We start from the raw sequence: 21,223 nt of genomic DNA on the forward strand, positions 1-21,223 counted from the left end.
ATGGTAAATAGCTGTGGCCCCAGCACCGATCCCTGCGGCACTCCACTAGTCACCAACCGCCAACCAGAATAGCACCCATTGATGCCAACTCTCTGCTTCCTATTAGACAGCCAATCCACGCTAACATCTTAGCCAACTCCATGCACCCTAACCTTCTATAACAACATTTTATGAGGCACCTTATCAAACGCCTTTTGGAAATCTAAGAACACCACATCTACCGGTTTCCCTGTGTCTACCGCACTAGTCACATCCTCATAGAAATCTAATAAATTCATCAAGCACGACTTCCCCTTAACGAACCCGTGCTGCGTCTGCTTTATCAAGCCATTCCTTTCTAGGTGCCTCGCTATTTCTTCTTTGATGACGGATTCAAGCATTTTTCCAACTACAGACGTTAAAATAACTGGCCTATAATTCCTTGCCTTTTGTCTGCTACCTTTTTTAAACAGCGGCGTAACATTAGCCGTTTTCCAATTTTCCGGCACTTCCCCGGAATCCAGCGAATTTTGATAAATAATTACTAAGGCATCCACTATCTCCTCTGCCATTTCTTTCAGAACCCTGGGATGCATTCCATCCTAGTCCACCTTCAGTCTCATTATTCTATCAAGCACTACGTCTCTAGTGACAGTAATCGCATTCAGGCCCTCAACTCCTACCATCCTTCGATCTTTAAGATCCGGCAAACCATTTGTGTCCTCCTCCGTGAAGACCGAGGCAAAAAACTTATTTAAAGCCTCAGCCATTTCCTCATCTCCCACCGCTAAATCCCCCCTCTCATCCTCTAAGGGTCCAACATTCACTCTAGCCAGCCTCCTCTTCTTCATATATTTGTAAAAACTTTTACTGTCTTTTTTTATATTTAGTGCTAGTTTAGCTTCATAGTCTATCTTTCCTTTAAAAGGAAAGATAGACTATGAAGCTATGAAATTTCTAAAAGGTTTACCCCTTATCCTCAAACTATGACCCCTAGTTCTGGACTCACCCATCATTAAGAACATTCTTGCTGAATCTACCCTGACTAACCCTGTTAGAATTTTCTATGAAATCATAGAAACCCTACAGTACAGAAAGAGGCCATTCAGCTCATCGAGTTTGCACCAACCACAAATCCGCCTTCACCCTTCTAAACTCCAGTAAATATAATCCTAAACAACTTAGTCTCTGATTTGATTTGCTTTATTATTGTCACATTTATTCGCATACAGTGAAAAGTATTGTTCCATGCGTGCTATACAAGCATACCATTTATACAGAAGGAAAGAAGAGGGTGCAGAATGTAGTGTTACAGTCATAGCTAGGGTGTAGAGAAAGATCAACTCAATGCAAAAGACTGATGGAAGCAGGGAAGAAGCTGCCGGGATAATGGTTGTCTTCTTGATAAAGATAGGGACCTCAGATTGGTGCAAAGAGAGGTTGAAGATGTCTGCAAATACCCCTGCCAGCTAATCTGCATAGGATCTGAGTGTTCGTATGGGTATCCCATCCGGGCCAGTTGCTCTCCTCATATGACAGACCTGCCATCCCAGGAATCAGCCTGGTAAACCTTTGCTGTACTCCCTCTATAGCAAGGACATCCTTCCTCAGATAAGGACACCAAAACTGCACACAATGCTCCAGGTGTAGCCTCGCTAACACACTATACAAGTGGAGCAAAACATCCTGATTCCTATATTCAAATCCTCTCACTATGAAGGCCAACATACCATTTGCCTTCTTTACTGCCTGCTGTACCTGCGCACTTACTTTCAGCAACTGATGCATGAGGACTCCAAGGTCTCATTGAGTATCCACATTTCTCATTTTACACCCATTCAAATAATAACCTGTCTTCCTATTATTGCTACAAAAGTGGATAACTTCACATTTATCCACATTATACTGCATCTGTCATGCAGATGCCCACACACTCAGCCTGTCCAAATCATACTGAAGCATCTCTGCATCCTCCTCACAGCTCACCCTCCCACCCAACTTTGTATTATCTCTACATTTGCAGATGATACATTCAATGCCCTTTTCCAAATCATTAATATATAACGTCAACAGTTGGGTTCCTAGCACAAATCCCTGTGGAACCCCATTAGTCATTGTCTGCCAATCAGAAAAAGACTCATTTATGCCAACTCTTTGCTTCTGATCTGCTAACTAACTTTCTATCTATGTCAAGACATTACCTGCATCCCATGTGCTGTAACTTTACATAGTAGTCTGTTATGTGAGACCTTGTCAAAAGCCTTCTGAAAGTCTAAATGAACCACATCCACTGATTCTCCTTGGTCAACTCTACTGATTGCATCCTCAAAAAATTCCAATAGATTCATCAAGCACAATTTCGCTTTTGTAAATCCATGTTGACTTTATCTGATTATACCACTGCCTTCAAAATGCCGAGTTATGGAATCCTTGATAATAGACTCTCACAACTTCCCCAGTTCCGGCATTAGGCTCACTAGTCTCTAGTTCCCCATTTTCTCTTGACCTCTCTTTTTCAATAGTGGGCTTTCATCAGCTATCCACCAGTCTATAGGAACCAGAGACGCAGGTTCGATTCCCGGCTTGGGTTACAGTCTGTGCTGAGTCTGCACATTCTCTCCATGTCTCTGTGGGTGTCCTCCGGGTGATGCAGTTTCCTCCCACAGTTCGAAAGACGTGCTGGTTAGGTGTGCTGGCCATGATAAATTCTCCCTTTACGTGCCGGAGTGCAGTGACTAGGGGTTTTTCACAGTAACTTCATTGTAATGTTAATGCAAGTTCACTTGTGACACTAATAAATAAACTTTAAAACTTACCATGATTAAATACCATCTGCCATTGCTCTGCCCATCTGACCAATTCATTTGTATCTTCCTGTAACCTATGACCTTCTTCTTTACTATTAACCACTCTACCAATCTTGATGTTGACTACAAACATAATTATCATTCCCCCCACATTAACATTATATCATTTATGTATATAACAAACAATAAGGATGGGCACTGAACCTTGTGATATGCCGCTGGATATCGGCCTCTAGTCTCTCAAACAGTTTTCTACCACCATCCTTTGTGTCCTATTCCTAAGCCAGCTTTGGATCCCTGAATTCCATGTGCTTCAACCTTCTTAATCAGTCTCCCATGTGGGATATTGTCAAAGGCTTTGCTAAAATCCATATAAATAACATCAGCTGTGCTTCCCTCATCTACATACACTCAATCACATTTTCAAAAATTTCTATCAAAGAGGCATAACCACCCTCTGACAAAGCCATGCTGATTATTCCTAATCATCGCATGCCTTTTCAAGTGGAGATTCCTTCAGAACTTTCTCCAATATTTCTCTACCACTGATGTGAGACTCACCTGTATGTAATTTCCTGGTTCATCTCTACCACCTTCTTAAAAAGCAGAACCACATTAGGTGTTCTTCAGCATTCTGACACTTCACACAGAGAGGAATCAAAAACTTGCATTAGAGCCTCTGCAATTTTTTGCTTTGCCTCCCATAGCAGCCTGCGGTGTAATTTATCCAGGCTTGCGGATTTGTCATTTTAAAGCCCGTCAAAACCACCAATACCTCTTCACTTCCAAGTCAAACTGCTCATGGTTCTTAGTCTCTTTTCCTGAATTCTGTACCTATATTCTCCTTTTCCTGAGCGAAGACCAATGAGAAGTATTCATTTAACACCTTCCAATGTTCTGCAGCTTCACAAATAGTTTTGCCCTTTTGGTCTCTAATGGGCCCTATTCTTTCCCTGGTTAACTTTATATCTTTAATATATTTATAGAATATCTTAGGATTCTCTCTAATCTTGTTTGCAAGTGAAAGTATAGCATGCAAGAAACAATTCTTTTCACAGTATGTTAATACATGTGACAATAATAAATCAAATCAAAATCTATTTCATGACCCATATATATATTGTAAAATGTTTGAGGCCCTAGAACCTCATGGGTCAGTTGAATCATGCCTGAAGAGAAACATCTCATGCTCGTCCTTGCCAGATTCAATGTAAAATGTTACAAGTCAGGTGAGTTTCATAGAACACCTTGAAGTATCCAACCTGACTTGTAGCATGTATGTTAGGAAGAAGACATAAAAGGAATTTGCTGAAAGCTATAGATAAGCTTAGCAAGTGGGCAAGGATCTTGCAGATGGAGTATAATATAGGAAAGCATGAAGTAGTTCACTTTGGCAGGAAGAATAAAAAGAGCATTGCTTAAACAGAGAATTACTGCAAAATTCTGAGGTTAAGAGAAATCAAGATGCTCTCCTACATCAGTCACAAAAAATAGTTTGCAATACAGCTTATAATCAAGAAAGTTAATCAAAGTTAATTATGAGAAGAATTGAACATGAAAGTAGGCATGTTATGTCTCAGTTATACATGGCATTGGTGCAACTGTGCAGTAATCGTTTCCTCAATTAAGAAAGGATGTAAATACATTGGAGGTGGTTAAGAACATGAGAACGTAAGAAATAGGAGCAGGAGTAGGCCATCTAGTCCTTCGAGCCTGTCCCGCCATTCAATAAGATCATGGCTGATCAGAAGTGGATCAGTTCCACTTTCTCGCTTTCTCCCCATAACTCTTAATTCCCTTGTCTATCAGAAATCTATCTACCTGTGACTTAAATATATTCGACGAGGTAGCCTCCACCATTTCAATGGGTAGAGAATTCCAGAGATACACCACCCTTTGAGTGAAGAAGTTCCTTCTCAACTCTGTTCTAAACTGCACCCCCCCCCTTATTTTGAGGCCGTGCCCTCGAGTTCTGGTTTCCTTTCTAAGTGGAAAGAATCTCTCTACCTCTACCCTATCTAGCCCCTTCATTATCTTATATGTCTCTATAAGATCCCCCCTCAGCCTTCTAAACTCTAACAAGTACAGGCCCAGTCTATTCAATCTCTCCTCATAAGCTAACCCCCTCATCTCCGGAATCAGCCTGGTGAACCTTCTCTGTACTCCCTCCAAGGCCAATATATCCTTTTGCAAAGAAGGGGACAAAAACTGCACACAGTACTCTAGTTGCGGCCTCACCAGTGCCCTGTACAGTTGCAGCAAGACCTCCCTGCTTTTATATTCTATCCCCCTCGCTAAGAAGGCCAACATTCCATTCGCCTTCTTGATCACCTGCTGCACCTGCAGACTGAGTTTTTGCGATTTGTGCACAAGGACCCCCAGGTCCCTCTGCACTGTAGCATGCTGCAGCTTTTCGCCCTTTAAATAATAATCCCTCCTATTATTTCTACCAAAGTGGATAACCTCACATTTGCTGACATTATATTCCATCTGCCAGGTGCTTGCCCACTCACTGAGCCTATCCAGATCTCTCTACAGACTTTCTGCGCCCCCCCCATGCAATTTGCTTTACCACTCATCTTCGTGTCATCAGCAAATTTTGTTGCCCTACATTCAGCCCCCTTCTCCAGATCATCTATGTAAATGGTAAACAGTTGAGGCCCCAGCACTGATCCCTGTGGCACTCCACTAGTCATCTACTGCCAACCAGAAAAGCACCCATTGATTCCAACTCTCTGCTTCCTGTTAGATAACCAATCCTCAATCCACGCTAACACTTTACCCCCAACTCCATGTACCCTAACCTTCTGCAGCAACCTTTTGTGAGGCACCTTATTGAAATTTGGAAATCTATTCTGGAAATCTAAAAACACCACATCCACCGGTTCCCCTCTGTCTACCACACCAGTCACATCCTCATAGAAATCCAATAAGTTTGTTAAACATGACTTCCCCTCCACGAATCTGTGCTGCGTCTGCTTGATCAAACCGTTCTCTTCTAGGTGTCTTGCTGTTTCTTCTTTGATGATGGATTCTAGCATTTTTCCAACTACGGACGTTAAGCTAACAGGCCTATAATTCCCTGCCTTTTGTCTGCTACCTTTTTTAAACAGCGGCGTAACATTAGCTGTTTTCCAATCCTCCGGCACTTCCCCAGAGTTCAGCGAATTTTGATAAATAATTACTCAGGCATCTGCTATTACTTCTGCCATTTCTTTCAGAACCCCAGGATGCATTCCATCTAGTCCCAGGGACTTGTCTACCTTCAGTCCTGTTAGTCTACCAAGTACTACCTCTCTAGTGACAGTAATTGTATTAAGGACCTCATCTCCTACCATCCCACTATCTTTAATATTCGGTAAGCTATTTGTGTCCTCCTCCGTGAAGACCGACACAAAAAACCTTTTTAAAATCTCAGCCATTTCCTCGTTACCACCGCTAAATTCCCTCTCTCATCCTCCAAGGGTCCAACATTCACTCTAGCCAGTCTCTTCTTCTTTATATATTTGTAAAAACTTCTACTATCATTTTTTATATTTAGAGTTAGTTTAGCTTCATACTTTATCTTTCCTTTATCGCTTTCTTAGTCATTCTTTGTTGTTTTTTAAATCTTTCCCAATCTTCTAATTCCCCACTATTTTTAGCCGCTCTGTACGCATCGGCTTTTAATTTAATACTCTCCTTTATTTCCTTCGATAACCATGGCTGGTTATCCCTTTTCTTACAGTCCTTCTTTACCATCGAATATATTTCTGCTGTGTACCGAGAAAGATGTCCTTAGAAATCCTCCACTGTTCCTCAGCTGTCCTACCAACCAATTTTTTTCCCCTCAATCTACCTTCGCCAATTCCGCCCTCATCTTATCATACTCCCCTCTATTCAAACAGAGGACACTGGTTTGGGACCCTACTTTCTCATCCTCCATCTGCATCAGAAATTCAAACATACTATGATCACTCGTCCCAAGAGGATCCCTCAGAAGAAGATGCCTAATTCTACCTGCCTCGTTACACAGTACCAGATCTAAGATAACTCGCTTCCTCGTAGGTTCCGTTACATACTGTACAAGGAAACTATCCCGACAGCATTCCAAGAACTCTTCATCAAGCCCACCGCGTCCGACTTGGGTCATCCAATCAATATGCAGATTAAAATCCCCCATAATTATCGCCATTCCGTTTCTGCACGCATCAATTATTTGCTTGTTTATAGCCCGCCCCACCTCAAAATTATTATTTGGGGGCCTATAGACCACACCCACCAGCGACTTTCTCCCCTTACTATTCCTTATCTCCACCCACAACGATTCCACGTTTTGCTCTTTGGACCCTATATCTTCTCTTACTACCGCCCTGATATTATCCTTTATTAACAGAGCTACCCCACCTCCTTTTTCCTCCTGTCTATCCTTCCTAAATGTCTGATACCACTGGATATTCAGTTCCCAGTCCCGGTCACCCTGCAACCACGTTTCCGTAATGGCCACTAGATCATACCCATTTGTGTTGATTTGTGCCATCAGCTCGTTAACTTTGTTTCGAATGCTTCATGCATTCAGGTAAAGTGTCTTTATACCAGCCTTTATCTGGACTTTATTAGTAGAAACGCTAGTAACCTCTCTCATGCCCCCTACTCCTTTAATTAGTGGAACATCCACAACATTAACCTGCTCACGTACCCTCTCCTTTACTTTAGATTTTGTAATTTCCCCCACCCCTGCACCCTCCCTTCCTCTAACTAGTTTAAAGCCCCATCTACAGTCCTAGTTATACGATTCACCAGGAGTCTGGTCCCAGCACGATTCAGACGAAGACCATCCCATCTGAATACATCCCTCTGCCCCAATACTGGTGCCAATGCCCCATAAATTCGAACCCATTCCTCCCACACCAATCCTTGAGCCACACATTCATCTCCTTAATCCTATTTACCCTGCGCCAATTTGCGTGTGGTTCAGGTAGTGATCCAGAGATAACCACCTTGTTGGTTCTGCTTTTTAATTTGGTTCCCAGCTTTTCATACTCCGTCTGCAGATCCTTAGTTCCTATTTTGCCTATGTCATTGGCACCTACATGAACCACGACAACTGGATCTTACCCTCCCACTCCAGGTTCCTCTGCAGTCCAGCTGAGACATCCTGGACCTGAGCACCAGGCAGGCAACACACCCTTCGGTATTCTTTATCTTCGTCACAAAAGACAGTGTCTATGCCCATAACTACACTATCCCAATAACCACTACATTTCTTTTTACATCTTCTGCTTTGACCTCTCCCTGCAGCACTGTACCGTGGGCAGTTTGCTCATCCACCTTGCAGTCCTCGTTCTTGTCCACACTGGGAGCAAGAATCTCAAACCTGGTGTGCTTTTGGGTCTCCCCCTCCTTCCTTCCCCCAGTCCCCTCCTGTTTGGTGGGAATAGGGGTTCGTTCACCCTCATGTTCATGTATTGTGGGAGGAGTGGTGTGATCCATTCTCTCAGTTGTGGGGTGAGTGAATTCCTCTTTGTGCTGAGGAATTGGGGATGCTCCCCTGATCACTGGATGGCGGGGGGGGCGGTCACCTTTTCCATTGTATCGGGCGGGGGGGAAGAAGGGGGCCTGTCCCTGAACATTGAGATTGGGACACCTGATCTCTGAAAAACAGGGCTGGCCATTGTGTTACATCGTGTTTTCCACAATGCATAAATTTGCAATGATCAGGTGGGTGAATCCCACCTGACAGCTTTGCTAATGCCAGCAGGAAACATTCCCAGTTCCCTGCTGGCGAAAACATTTGGGAGAATTGCACCCATTGGATGCTATTTTACAATTTTTTGTCTAAGTGTCAGGTGGGTATGGAACTGGGAGAGTTCCAGATCCGTTGTTTGGGTGCAAACTCAGAGCCCCCCTCATGCATTCTGGCTGCAAAATTTTGAGTGAGTCTTTTGCTCATTGCAGAAACCTGTGGGTGGGGCTTAACATTCCTGATGGCCCATAGAGGGAGGTATTGTGCATATGCAGACCTCTAATGCTGCACTTGCACATTAGCAGAAGCAGGAGTCTGACAGACAAAGAGCGCTGTCAGGCCCGTTACTGCAGGCTGCCTCAAGTACAACCCTCCTGGCAATCAAGGGGGCCCTTGGCCCAAAATGCACCCCTTGTTTTCCAGACTGATTGCGGACCCCCTTTCTCCCCCACTGATCCATGGAGATTGGCAGCGGGGTCCCCTCCTTCCCTCCCCCACTGTTCGTGCAGAGTGGCACCAGGTGTCCTCCCCCATTAGCCCTGCTCCCCCACTGACCCCTCCCCACTGGCCACACCCCCAATATCTCCACCCTAGCATTACCTGGTGGGTATTGCCCAGGTGCCCATTGGGCACTGCCAAGATGCCAGGCTAACAATACCAAGCTTCCAGAATGGCAAAGCCAAGATGCCAGGCTGGAAATGCCAGTCTGGTACAGCCCAAGGGGCATCCCTGCCTTGCCCTCGGTCTCCCTTTACTGGCCTCTGATTCCACCGGCATGGCCAACACACCTGTTCTCCATTCATGGGGAACAGGTGTTTTCCTTAACAGAGAGAACCTCTCCTGGCGAGGCCATAAAGGCAATTGAGTCTGGAAGATTGAACGCTGGACTTGCTAATCACATTAAAATAAGCATTTTAATAAATTTAAATAAATTAACTAGCTTTCCCGGCAAGAGGCTGACCAAGCCAGAAATCCTGGGGTCGTAAAAGAACACCAGTCACAGAAACCAGGGGCAATTATGTCAATCGCTTCATGCTCTACTTTACGACCACGTTGTGTCCGAAAATGGGCACGACACAGTCGTAGAATTCCACCCATAAAGTCTGAAATATTTTGCAATCAAGAGAAGTAGGACTGCACAAGAACAGTATGAGCCATTCAAGATTGACTCAACTAGAGGATATGGAATGATAGTTAATGCAAAAGAAAAAGTAAATCCTGAACAATACTTTTAGACATACCAGGAGTCTACAAGTTGGTCTGTGAATGAAAAATTCAGGACAGAAGTATTTTTGATACAAGTTGTAGGAAATTGCCAACAAAAGGATTGAGGACCCAATACTTGATGACTTTAGAAGCAGAAACTATTGCAATCAAGTGTTGATATTCTGAGAGAATGTGCTCATGGTCTTTCTTCACCCAAAACTATTTTATGAAGGAATAGAATTAGGCAGAACTTTGCTAATGTATGCAAATTAAATATTAATTATTCAGAAATTATAATATTTTAAGAGATCTCTCAATTTGGAGCAAATATACATACCCTCTTTGTCCAAGTCTTATTATTTTCAAATCATCTCCAAACTTCCTTTTAATCCATTTAATACCCTGCAACTGTGCGTCAATAATTAGAGGCCAGCGCTCTGTGTTACAGAGGATTGTAGCATTTTCAGATGATGTCCGGTCACTGGGCAATCCCTGATTATTCCAGGCAGCAATGTCAACATCATCAGTCAGAAGAGAAAGTGGATCTAAGTTTTCAGTTATTGGAATTGGCACCTAAAATAATTACCCAAAAAGCAATGCTGTAACTCTCTTAAATCTGATTGGAATTTGCATTAACACTAGAAAAACTTGCAAGGTTATGGTTAAAATTAAGTTTTGGATGTACTGTGGTCTTTTTCTTTTTGCAGTTCCTATGTTCTAAAGCAAATATCAGCATATAAAAGTCCAGTGAAAAATCAGCATGTTTTATACCATGATCACTATGGGTACTTTATTAGTTTAGCATATACATGATAAGCTGTAACTGACAACAAACATCCAGAAGCACAGTTTAAAAATATTATTAGATTATGAAAATAACGAGATATTGAGGTATAAAAATAACGAGACATTGGGGTATCAAAATAACGTTCTGCCCATTTTCCAGATGGAAAATGAGGTTAGAGACATAGAATTTGGTAGAACTATGTTCAGTGGCCCAACAAAATCTGAGCAGCATTCGTGCCACATTGTTATTGGGAAATTCTTAGGGTTACGGTGCAATTGGGATTGAAGAGCTGAACACCTGTTTTAGTTTCCACCAAGAACTTGGGCTACACTAAGTGAAGCAGGCATTGGGTCAATTTGCTCATACCAGCATGGCGGTAAGCAACTACTTTGAAAATGGTAGGTACTTTTGTTTCTAAAGATAATGTGGAGTTATTGCTGAAGTCATTACATATCTGTATCATTGTTGACTGTTGCATAAACTTGCCTTGCGAATGTAAATATGACATTGAACCAGCAGCATTCTGATCAAGGAAGAAAAGCAGCAAAGGATAAACAAACGCAGGAAAAGCTGTTAGCAGACCTGCATGGCAAATGGTCATGCAATAGCATGCAATCAGCACATCCATTGAAAGAAAAATCAAAACCCACCCCTTCACATTACTCCAGCATTAATATGTCTTTAATATCATTCCATATTTATCTTTCACACTGCAAATTAACTTGAACAGAATTTGTCTACGCAGCACACGTAGGGCCTGATTTTACCATTTTCATTCTAAGTGCTGAATCTGGTCGCAATTCAGATCCAACTTGGAAAACTGCTCTCAGGTGCCCCCATATGCACTTAGCCTGAAAAAAAAATCGCTAGTCTGAATCGCGCTGTGGGTGGGGCTTATCACATCCAAAATGCTGTAGCTCCGATTGGAGCTTTGAACCGCGCATGCACAGTGAGAAAAATATTTGAAAAACACTCCCATCATATTCATCCCAGGTTGCAAAAAGTAGATAAAGCAGCCCGAGAGTGAAAAGCAGAAGCGATGGCCTCCACAGATATCACCCCCCATGATATAATTTCCCCCCTTAGCTACCCATTCTCCCCACTACCTATCGTGATCCTCTGCCCCTCTTACTCCCCCAAGATCGCCCGCAGAGTGATAGCAGACACCCCTGCTGTCCTCACACCAGAGATCCATCTGGTCTCATCCTTCTACCGGAGAATGATCGGGCCTCCCCACCCCCTAGAGAATGATCAGGCCTCCCCAACCCCAAAAAATGATCGGGCCTCCCCACCCCCACAGAGAATGATCAGGCCTCCCCACCCTCCAGAGAATGATCGGGCCTCCCCACCCCTCAGAGAATTATCAGGCCTCACCCCACTAGAGAACAATCGGGCCTCCCTCACACCCCCATGCCTCCCAGAGAATGATCAGCCTCCCTCCCGCTCCTCCCCCCAACAACGTGGCAGCAATCTGGCCTCCCTCTGACCTTCACCCCCCCATCAGACAACAATCTGGCCTCCCCAATCCCAGGGAATGGTCTGGCCTCTGCCCTCTTCCCCCACCAGACAACAATCTGGCCTAACTCCTCCCTCCCCCTCCACCCCACCCCACCAGAGAATGATTGGCCTCCCTCCTCCCTCCCCTGCCAGAGAATGATCCGCCTTCTCCTCCCTCCTCCCCCCTCACCAGCAATGGTAAAATCGGGCCCATGGTTTGAACACTATGGTGACTATTTAGGAGAAAAATAGCACAACCATAATCTTCGAGTTCACCTCCGAGCCACACACATACTGACTTTGAAATATAATCACCATTGTTTTGTCAACACTTGGTTAATATCCTGGAACTTCCTACCTAACAACATCGAGTACCTCCACCACATGAAGCAGTGGTTCAAGAAAGTGGCTCACCATCACCTTTTCAGACCAATTTGGGAATGAAAATAATTGCTGGTCCAGCAAATGATGTCCACATCCCATGATACATATTTGACGAAATTTTAACCACTACCAGTAAATAGAATTAACATTAGTGAAACATTAGTGAAAACTTAGCTTAATATTGTGAGTTCTAGTACCTGACAGCTAAATTCAGTTGTCAGCAGGATTAGAGCCTGCACTGCTGTCAGTGCAGGTTCAATGGGCTGAATGGCCTCCTTCTGTACTGTAGGAATTCTATGATTCTAGTAGGAAGACACGTTCATCAATTCAGCTCTAAGTTACAAGTCATACTAATTCTTTAAAGCAATTTAAAACATCATCATACCTCTAATTTTTGCAGGAAAGGCAGCCAGTGTTCATTCAAAAGGTCGTTTCGGTATTTTTTTGTGAAATATCCAACATAAGAAACAAAGGCTGTAACAAGAAGCACATCACCACACAATGTTTCCTCCTGTTCCTTGAACTTAGCTACAGAATCACCCCAGCGGATCTTCTCTGACACCAAACCTCCAACAAGTCTGTAAAAGATCATGTTTAAAATGCAAATATCCTCTATTTCCTCTTTTTTGTCCAGTTTGCACAATGATGAATATAAACTAGGACAAAGGGCAGGAAGATGGTTTGCTTTTTACCAGTGTTATTCTAAATTATGGACCAGCAGATGTGCAAGTAAGACACAGGGACATATCTAATTTTTGTGTGAAAAAAAAATCAAATATACTGTTGCAAAATGCCTCTTAGCTGAATTGTTGACTAACAAATAAGGGAAAGTTACATTCCACCAATTAGGAGAAAGCACTTTAATTCAGGAGAATCCTGACCACAGTGGCACAGTGGTTAGCACTGCTGCCTCGCAGCGCCAGAGGGAGCTGGGTTCAATTTGGGCCTCATCTGTGTGGAATTTGCATGTTCTCCCTGTGTCTGCAGGAGTTTCCTCCAGTTGCCCCAGTTTCCTCCCACAGTCCAAAGATGTCCAGGTTAGGTGGACTGGCCATGCTAAATTGATCATTAGCATCAGAGGAATTCTTGGGTAAATACATGGGGTTACAGGGATAGGGCCTGGGTGGGATTTCAAGGGCGATCTACCTACTGAGGTAATATGGGCTGAAGTTAGAAATAGGAAAGGATCGGTCACGTTGTTAGGAGTTTTCTGTAGCCCCCAAAATAGTAATAGAGATGTGGAGGAGGAAATGGTTAAGCAGATTATGGATAGGTATGGAGGTCACAGGGTAGTTATCATGGGTGACTTCAACTTTCCAAATATTGATTAGAACCTTTATAGTTTGAATAGTTTGGATGGGACACATTTTGTACAGTGTGTGCAGGAGGGTTTCCTGACACAATATGTGGATAAGCCGACAAAAGGTGGGGCTACATTACACTTGGTACTGGGTAATGACCCGGGCCAAATGTTAGATTTGTTTGTGGGAGAGCACTTTGGAGATAGTGACCACAATTTGGTGTCCTTCGTTATTGCAATGGAGCGGGACAGGGTCACATGGCAGGGCAAGGTTTATAATTGGGGCAGGGGTAATTATGATGCGATTAGACACAAATTAGGGAGCATAAGATGGGAACAGAAACTGTCAGGTATGGGCACAAATGAAAAGTGGAGCTTTTTCAAGGAACAAGTACTGTGTGTCCTTGATAGGTATGTTCCTGTCAGGCAGGGAAGAAATGGCCGAGTGAGGGAACCATGGTTCACAAAGGAGGTTGAATGTCTTGTTAAGAGGAAAAAGGAAGCGTATGTAAGGATGAAAAATTAAGGTTCAGTTGGGTCGCTTGAGGGTTACAAGTTAGCTAGGAATGAGTTAAAGAAAGGGCTTAGGAGAACTAGGAGGGGGCATGAGAAGTCCTTGGCAGGTCGGATAAAGGAAAAACCCAAGGCTTTTTACTCTTACGTGAGAAATAAAAGAATGACCAGGATGAGGTTAGGGCAAGTCAAGGATAGCAGTGGGAGCTTGTGCATGGAGTCAGAAGAGATAGGTGAGGCGTTAAATGAATACTTTTCTTCAGTGATCACTAAGGAGAGGGGCAATGCTTTTGAGGATGTGTGTGTGATACAGGCTGATAGGACGGAAGAGATAGCTATTCTAAGGGAAGATGTATTAGCAATTTTGAAAAACCTGAGGGTCGATAAGTCCCCTGGGCCAGATGGGATACATCCTAGGAGGCAAGGGATGAGATTGCAGAGCCTTTAGCTTTGACCTTTGGGTCCTCACTGTCCATGGGGATTATGCCAGAGGACTGGAAAGTGGCGAATATTGTTCCCCTCTTCAAGAAAGGAAAAAGGAATGACCCTGGTAATTAAAAGTTAGTCTGACTTCGGTGGTCGGTAAGTTAATGGAAAGGGCCCTGAGAGATAGGATTTATAACCATTTGGAAAGATGCAGTTTAATCCGGGTTAGCCAGCACAGTTTTGTGAGAGGTAGATCCTGCCTCACAAATTTGACTGAATTTTTTGAGGAGATAACTAAGTGCGTAGACGAAGGTAGAGCAGTTGATGTTGTATACATTCATTTTAGTAAGGCGTTTGATAAGGTTCCCCATGATAGGCTCATGAAGAAAGTAAGGAGATGTGGGATAGAAGGATATCTGGCCTATTGGATAAGTAACTGGCTGTCTCATAGAAGACAGAGGGTGACTGTGGAGGGAAAAGTTTGAGACTGGAGGTCAGTTACTAGCGGTGTACCACAGGAATCAGTGCTGGGGCCTCTGCTATTTGGAATTTTTTTCAATGACTTGGAAGAGGGGGCTGTAAGGTAAATTTGCTGATACACCAAGATTGGTGGAGTAGTGGATGAGGTGGAGGGCTCTTGCAGACTGCAAAGAGACATTGGTAGGTTGCAGAGCTGGGCCGAAAAGTGGCAGATGGAGTTTAATCCTGATAAGTGCGAGGTGATTCATTTTGATAGGACAAACTTGAAAACTGATTACAGGGTCAATGGCAGGGTTCTGAGGAATGTGGAGGAACAGAGAGATCTTGGGGTTCATATCCACAGATCTCTGAAGGTTGCCACTCAAGTGGATAGAGCCGTGAAGAAGGCCTTTAGTGTGTTAGCGTTTATTAACAGGGGGTTTGAACTTAAGAGCCGTGGGGTTACATTGCAACTATACTGGAAATTGGTGAGACCACGTTTGGAATATTGTGTTCAGCTCTGGTCACCTCACTATAAGAAGGATGTGGAAGCATTAGAGAGAGTGCAAAGGAGATTTACCAGGATGCTGCCTGGTTTGGAGGGTAGGTCTTATGAGGAAAGGTTGAGGCAGCTGGGGCTTTTCTCTTTAGAGCAGAGGAGGATGAGAGGCGACTTAATAGAGGTTTATAAGATGATGTGGGGATAGATAGAGTGGACGTGCAGAGACTATTTCCTTGGGTGGTTGTAGCTGTTACTAGGGGGCATAACTATAAGGTTCATGGTGGGAGATATAGGAGGGATGTCCGAGGTAGATTCTTCACCCAGAGAGTGGTTGGGGTGTGGAATACACTGCCTGCTGTGATAGTGGAGTTGGACACTTTAAGAACTTTCGAGTGGTTATTGGATAGGTACATGGAGCACACCAGAATGACAGAGAGTGGGATAGCTTGATCCTGGGTTTGGACATTGCTCGGCACAATACTGAGGGCCGAAGGGCTTGTACTGTGCTGTACTGTTCTTTGTTTCTGTGTTTCTTTGTTGTTGGTGCAGAATCAATGGGCCAAATGGCCTCTTTTTGTGCTGTAGGGTTTTTATGGTTCTATGATTTTGACATTTCATATGTATGCCGCAAAGCACTTCACAGCCAATTAATTATTTTTGAAGTTCCCGCCTGCCACAGGAATCAGAAGGCCGGACAATGGGACAGTCCATTAACCTCGGGTAGGATTTTCCAGTCTCGGGTCCCACCCATAGTCACTGATGTGGAATTTCCTTTCACAAAAGTGGTGAATGTTGAGAATGCCAATGGTCTCACCATGCCTATTCTTAAAGCAGGAAGGAACATTATGGGGATATTGGCCTAGATTTTCCTGTCAGCAGTTAGGCATCGCTGTTCACTCTTGATTGCACAATATCCTAAGGATATACAATCTACTCTTGAATAATAATCCTAGATATTAGGGATGATTTTGAGGCTGCACTCTCTGCCTACGGAAATGGTAGTGCTTGCTCAAAATCCAGAAAGTACGATCCGTGCTGGTAAGTTTCCAAGTCCCAAAATCCTGGCTCCTCACTGGTAGAGTGGCATGAAACATGCCACGGGACAAAAGACAACTTATATTAATACATAGCATGTCATTGGTAAACATTCTCCCTGGAACTTACCCCCTCACCGGATATTCAGTGAGCGTGAGGGTGACGTCACACTGACACCATTTACAACAGGTTCACCTAGATGTGAACCTATCTATGGCGGTCTCCTGGAGGGCGGCATATAGGTGAGTATAGCCCATGGAGGGGAGAGATATGGCCAAGCAGTGGCCTGGTAACGCCCCCTGGCATTATCACTTGGTAAGGGTTGGCACTGCCACATTGATATCATGCCAATCTAGTAGTGCCAACCTGGCAATGCCTACCTGTGAAAAGAGACGGACCCCAGTTGGAGACATATGGGGGAGGGGGAGATTCATTCAGATTTGGTTGTGTGCTGGATGCGTTCGAGGAGCAGGGGATGCCGGTGATGGCTGTCGTGGGAGAGTTTTAATTCCAGATATTTTGAGTTTAAAAATTCTACCATCTGCCATCCAGTAATCCAGGGCATTATTCTTGGTCTCTGGATTGCTAGTCAGTGCCAATACCACTGTGTCATCACCTCCTTGGATCTTAACTTAATGTCTCATCCAAACAGATGATTCATTTGACAATCCAATTCTCCTTTTGCATTGCGGCAGTTTAGCTCTGGAGTGAGTCTTGAATCCCTAACTTGGAGGTGAGAGCACTGTACTGAGTCAGGGTGATATGGACTATCTGTCCTTAAATCTTTGAAAAAAGCATAAACCAAGTTTAAAGCTTTTTTTTAGTGTCACAAGTAGGCTCACATTAATATAGCAACTAAGTTATTGTGAAAATCCCCTAGTTGCCATACTCCAGCACCTGTTCGGTTTCACTGAGGGAGAATTTAGCATGGCCAATGCAGCTAACCAGCACGTTTTTTGGACTGTGGGAGGAAACTGGAGCACCTGGAGGAAACCCACACAGACACTGGGAGAATGAGCAGATGGTGACTCAAGCTGGGAAATGAACCTGGGTCGTGACACTGTGAGGCAGTAGTGCTCACCAGTGTGCCACCCTATTGTAATAACTGGAAATCTGGAGCAGACTTAGGGATCCAGCTGCCTGGACAGTATAAATATTTTGCCCCTGAGAGGAATTTGATGAAATCTACTAATGCACATGATTTTATGGGCATTCCTTCATCAATTCAACATCTCGACATATTGTTCCCATCATAGTAATACTACTAGCCTGTGATCTTCTGGAATTGCTAGGCTGATATTGGTGAAAATTTCAATATACCTGCCCATGCTTAAATGAATGTTTTCAATATCTAGCCTAAATGATGCTTGAATGTCCTTACAGCTGTTTAAGAAGGCAAAGATCCAATGAATTTGTCATGCTTCATTTTTCACCCTGCCAGCTTTAGTAGTATTGGAAAATGTAAAAGAAATATACAAGTTAAAGAACAGATAGATGGTTATATGAAGCCTAACCCAAAGACAAAATACACAGTTAAAAAATAATAAAGAATCCAGAATTCGCAAAGTTTGCTCATTTAGTTCTATTTATACGAGTCCAAATTTACCTGTTTGCAAGTGAAATAGTTCTATTGGTGGTATCAGCTTCCTGTTGACATTTGAGTTTTTCAGCTGTGGCTTGTTCAAATTCAGCTGTCAACTTTGCTAAATTTTCATCAAGTTCCTGAAAATTAATATTGAGAAATGGAAAGAAAAGATTGTAATCAAGAAACAGCTGTTTGCAACAATGCTTTATATTCCTGCCTGTTATTTTAAGAAGTATTTAAACATTTCAAATGAAACAAATATGAAGCAGAATTTTCCCATTTCAGGTTTCACAGCAATGGGACTGGAGAATCTAACATCAGGCTAGAGGTTGGAAACACATCACATAAAAACAGTTTGCAATTGTAGACAATAGCACAGTATCATCACACCAGACACTGACAACAAAGACTTGTAATACTTTATTCACTCACTGAATCAAGTATGCTTGCCCTGTGCTTGCATTCCCTGGGGAGACACCCGCACTCCCATCTTACCTGTTCTGTAGCCACATCATCACATGACTAGTTAGAACCATAGAACCCTACAGTGCAGAAAGAGGCCCTTCGGCCCATCAAGTCTGCACCGACTTGATCCCACAATCCCACCCAGGCCCTACACCCATATCCCTACATATTATACCCACTAATCCCTCTAACCTCCGCTACCCTGGACACTAAGGGGCAATTTCTTAGCATGGCCAATCAACCTAACCCGCACATCTTTGGACTGTGGGAGGAAACCAGAGCACCCAGAGGAAACCCATGCAGACATGAGGAGAGCGTGCAAACTCCACACAGACAGTGACCCGAGTTGAGAATCGAACCCAAGACCCTGGAGCTGTGAAACAGCAGTGCTAACCACTGTGCTACCATGCCGCCAAAGCATCTTTCAGATTTAAGTTGGAACAACTGGTGGTATTGTGATGTAACAGAATGTGTGAACAGAAACTTTCTAGATATACATACAGATTGAACAGGTTAGCAATATATTACTATTTATATATGGTAAGGCACAGATTAACCTGTTGCAGCTGGCGAATAGCCCAGCACATCTCCTTCCCTTACCTCTTTTGTTTGTAAAGATAAGGTTCGAAGGTGAGTTTCAGAACAGGTGGCAACGTGTACCAGGAACCTTGTGTTTGGTTTGATCAGGTGCTCCGAGCATATGGTTAAGCTGGTTGGTTGTGCTGTAGATTTTCTCAGACTGATGTCCTCGTTGTTGGTGATCTGGGGCATTCCAACTGTGTACTCAGTGCGTAGGCTCTGGAGAAATCTGTATGTTCACTGGTGTAGGGGACCTGTGTTATAGGCCAGATGACTAAAGTGCGATGGGACTGTGAGCTGGTTCTGATACCTGTAGGAAGTGATGGCAGTTGCATGCATAATGGGCACTGTCCGTGGCTACCACTTAACTGTTCAGCTGCAGAGCATTGCTGTGTACCACTGCTAACTTGTTATGGCCATGTGCAATTTGAATCCTGAATGTCTGACCAGGTTTTAAAGGGCTGAGTCTGTGGGTGTTTCAATTATAGTGCATTTTGCGTGGCATTGTAATCTGTGCGATCCTTAGTCTATTTCTCTAGCTTAGCTGAGCATACAGTCTGTTCCACCAGGCCACTGGAATGTGGGCATGAGAGACTGCTAGTATTTGCTTAAAGTCCCATGTATGTACAAATTTTCAAAATTCAATTGAAGTGAATTGATGAGTGTTGGTCTGTCATGAGTCTCTGTGGGATGCCATGTGTGGCAAAAATATTTCTTGAACTTGATGATGACTACGTTTTTTGTCACGTTTGGTGCAAAAATTAAAATCACATGATTCAGGGTGGGCTGGCTAGATGGATACAGAATTGACTTGTTTTTGGAGTTGGCGAATAGAGGTGGAAGGATGTTTTTCAGAGTAGAGATCCGTAGCTAATGGTGTTCTGCAGGGATCAGTGCTGGGATCTTTGTTGTTTGTAGCGTACATAAATGATTTAGAAATAAATGTAGGGGGTCTGATTAGTAAGCTTGCAAATGACATGAAGATTAGTGGAGTTGCTGATAATGCCAAGGATTGTCAGAGGATACAACAGTATGTAGATGAATTGGAGACTTGGGCACAAAAAGGCCAGATGGAGTTTCATCCGGACAAACGTGAGGTGATGCGTTATGGAGGATCAAGTTTATGTGTGAATTATACCGTAAAAGGCAGAACCCTTAGGAACATCAATATACAGAGAGATCAGAGCATACAGGTTCACAGTTCCCTTTAAGTGACAACATAAGTGGGCCAAGATGATTAAGAACACATATGGCATGCTTGCCTTCATCAGCTGGGGCACTATGTACAAGAGGAGATAACCATAACTAAGTTTTGAAAAGACTTTTGAAGATAGAAAGAGATGTGATTAGATGGATATAATTCCAGATGGAGAAGGGAGATTAGGGATTGATTGCCAGGATTTAGAATAATGGCAGAGTAATGCTGTTCCATCTGGTTGCATAAACTTTTTTCTTAAATTAAGTGTTGAAAAATACTCTGTAGGAATTTAATTTTAATTCTGAAAGAGACTAATTGTCGGGCTTTGGCGTGCATTTGGGACCCTATGAATTTGGCAGTTAGATCATTGCCTGGACATACTGGACTCAAGCTGACCCATTACTAAATTGTCAATGCATTGTGCCCATTTCAAGCCCAGGAAACAGATGCAACACATGGCAAATTCTATCCTAGATAGTCTAAGAGTACATGACAAGTGGATTAAGGGTTTGTAAAGGCATGCAACTTGGGCAGTAAGACAGGCTAGTTATATTTTGTTATTAAGATGATACAATATTGGAAGAAAGTTTTAAATAAGATTGAGGATTTTTGAAATCAATTTGCTGGGGAAAGGGGCCCAGTGGATTTCGGTGTGGTTTGATGCAATGCTGAGCAGCAATTAATATGACACTATGAGAAGTAATTGTACACACCTTTGTGAGCTTGTGTATGATAACACTATTGTGGATGTAAAAGTTGCTGAGGAAATAACATGA

The 21,223-nt window shown here is 43.3% G+C and overlaps 1 protein-coding gene across 1 annotated transcript in view; it reads right to left on the reverse strand.

Moving 5' to 3' along the window:
• LOC145356565 (dynein axonemal heavy chain 17-like) overlaps positions 1-21,223 on the reverse strand; it is an 811,195-nt gene that overhangs the window by 183,747 nt on the left and 606,225 nt on the right. The window contains exons 62-64 of the mRNA XM_080209339.1: positions 18,227-18,342; positions 12,771-12,963; positions 10,055-10,290 (exon numbers count right to left, since the gene is read on the reverse strand). Of these exons, the coding sequence (XP_080065465.1) occupies positions 10,055-10,290; positions 12,771-12,963; positions 18,227-18,342 (545 nt within the window). The remainder of the gene's footprint in view (positions 1-10,054; positions 10,291-12,770; positions 12,964-18,226; positions 18,343-21,223) is intronic.

Source organism: Carcharhinus amblyrhynchos, chromosome 21 (genome assembly GCF_965287045.1).
Source record: "Carcharhinus amblyrhynchos chromosome 21, sCarAmb.v2.hapA, whole genome shotgun sequence".
NCBI lineage: Eukaryota > Metazoa > Chordata > Chondrichthyes > Carcharhiniformes > Carcharhinidae > Carcharhinus > Carcharhinus amblyrhynchos.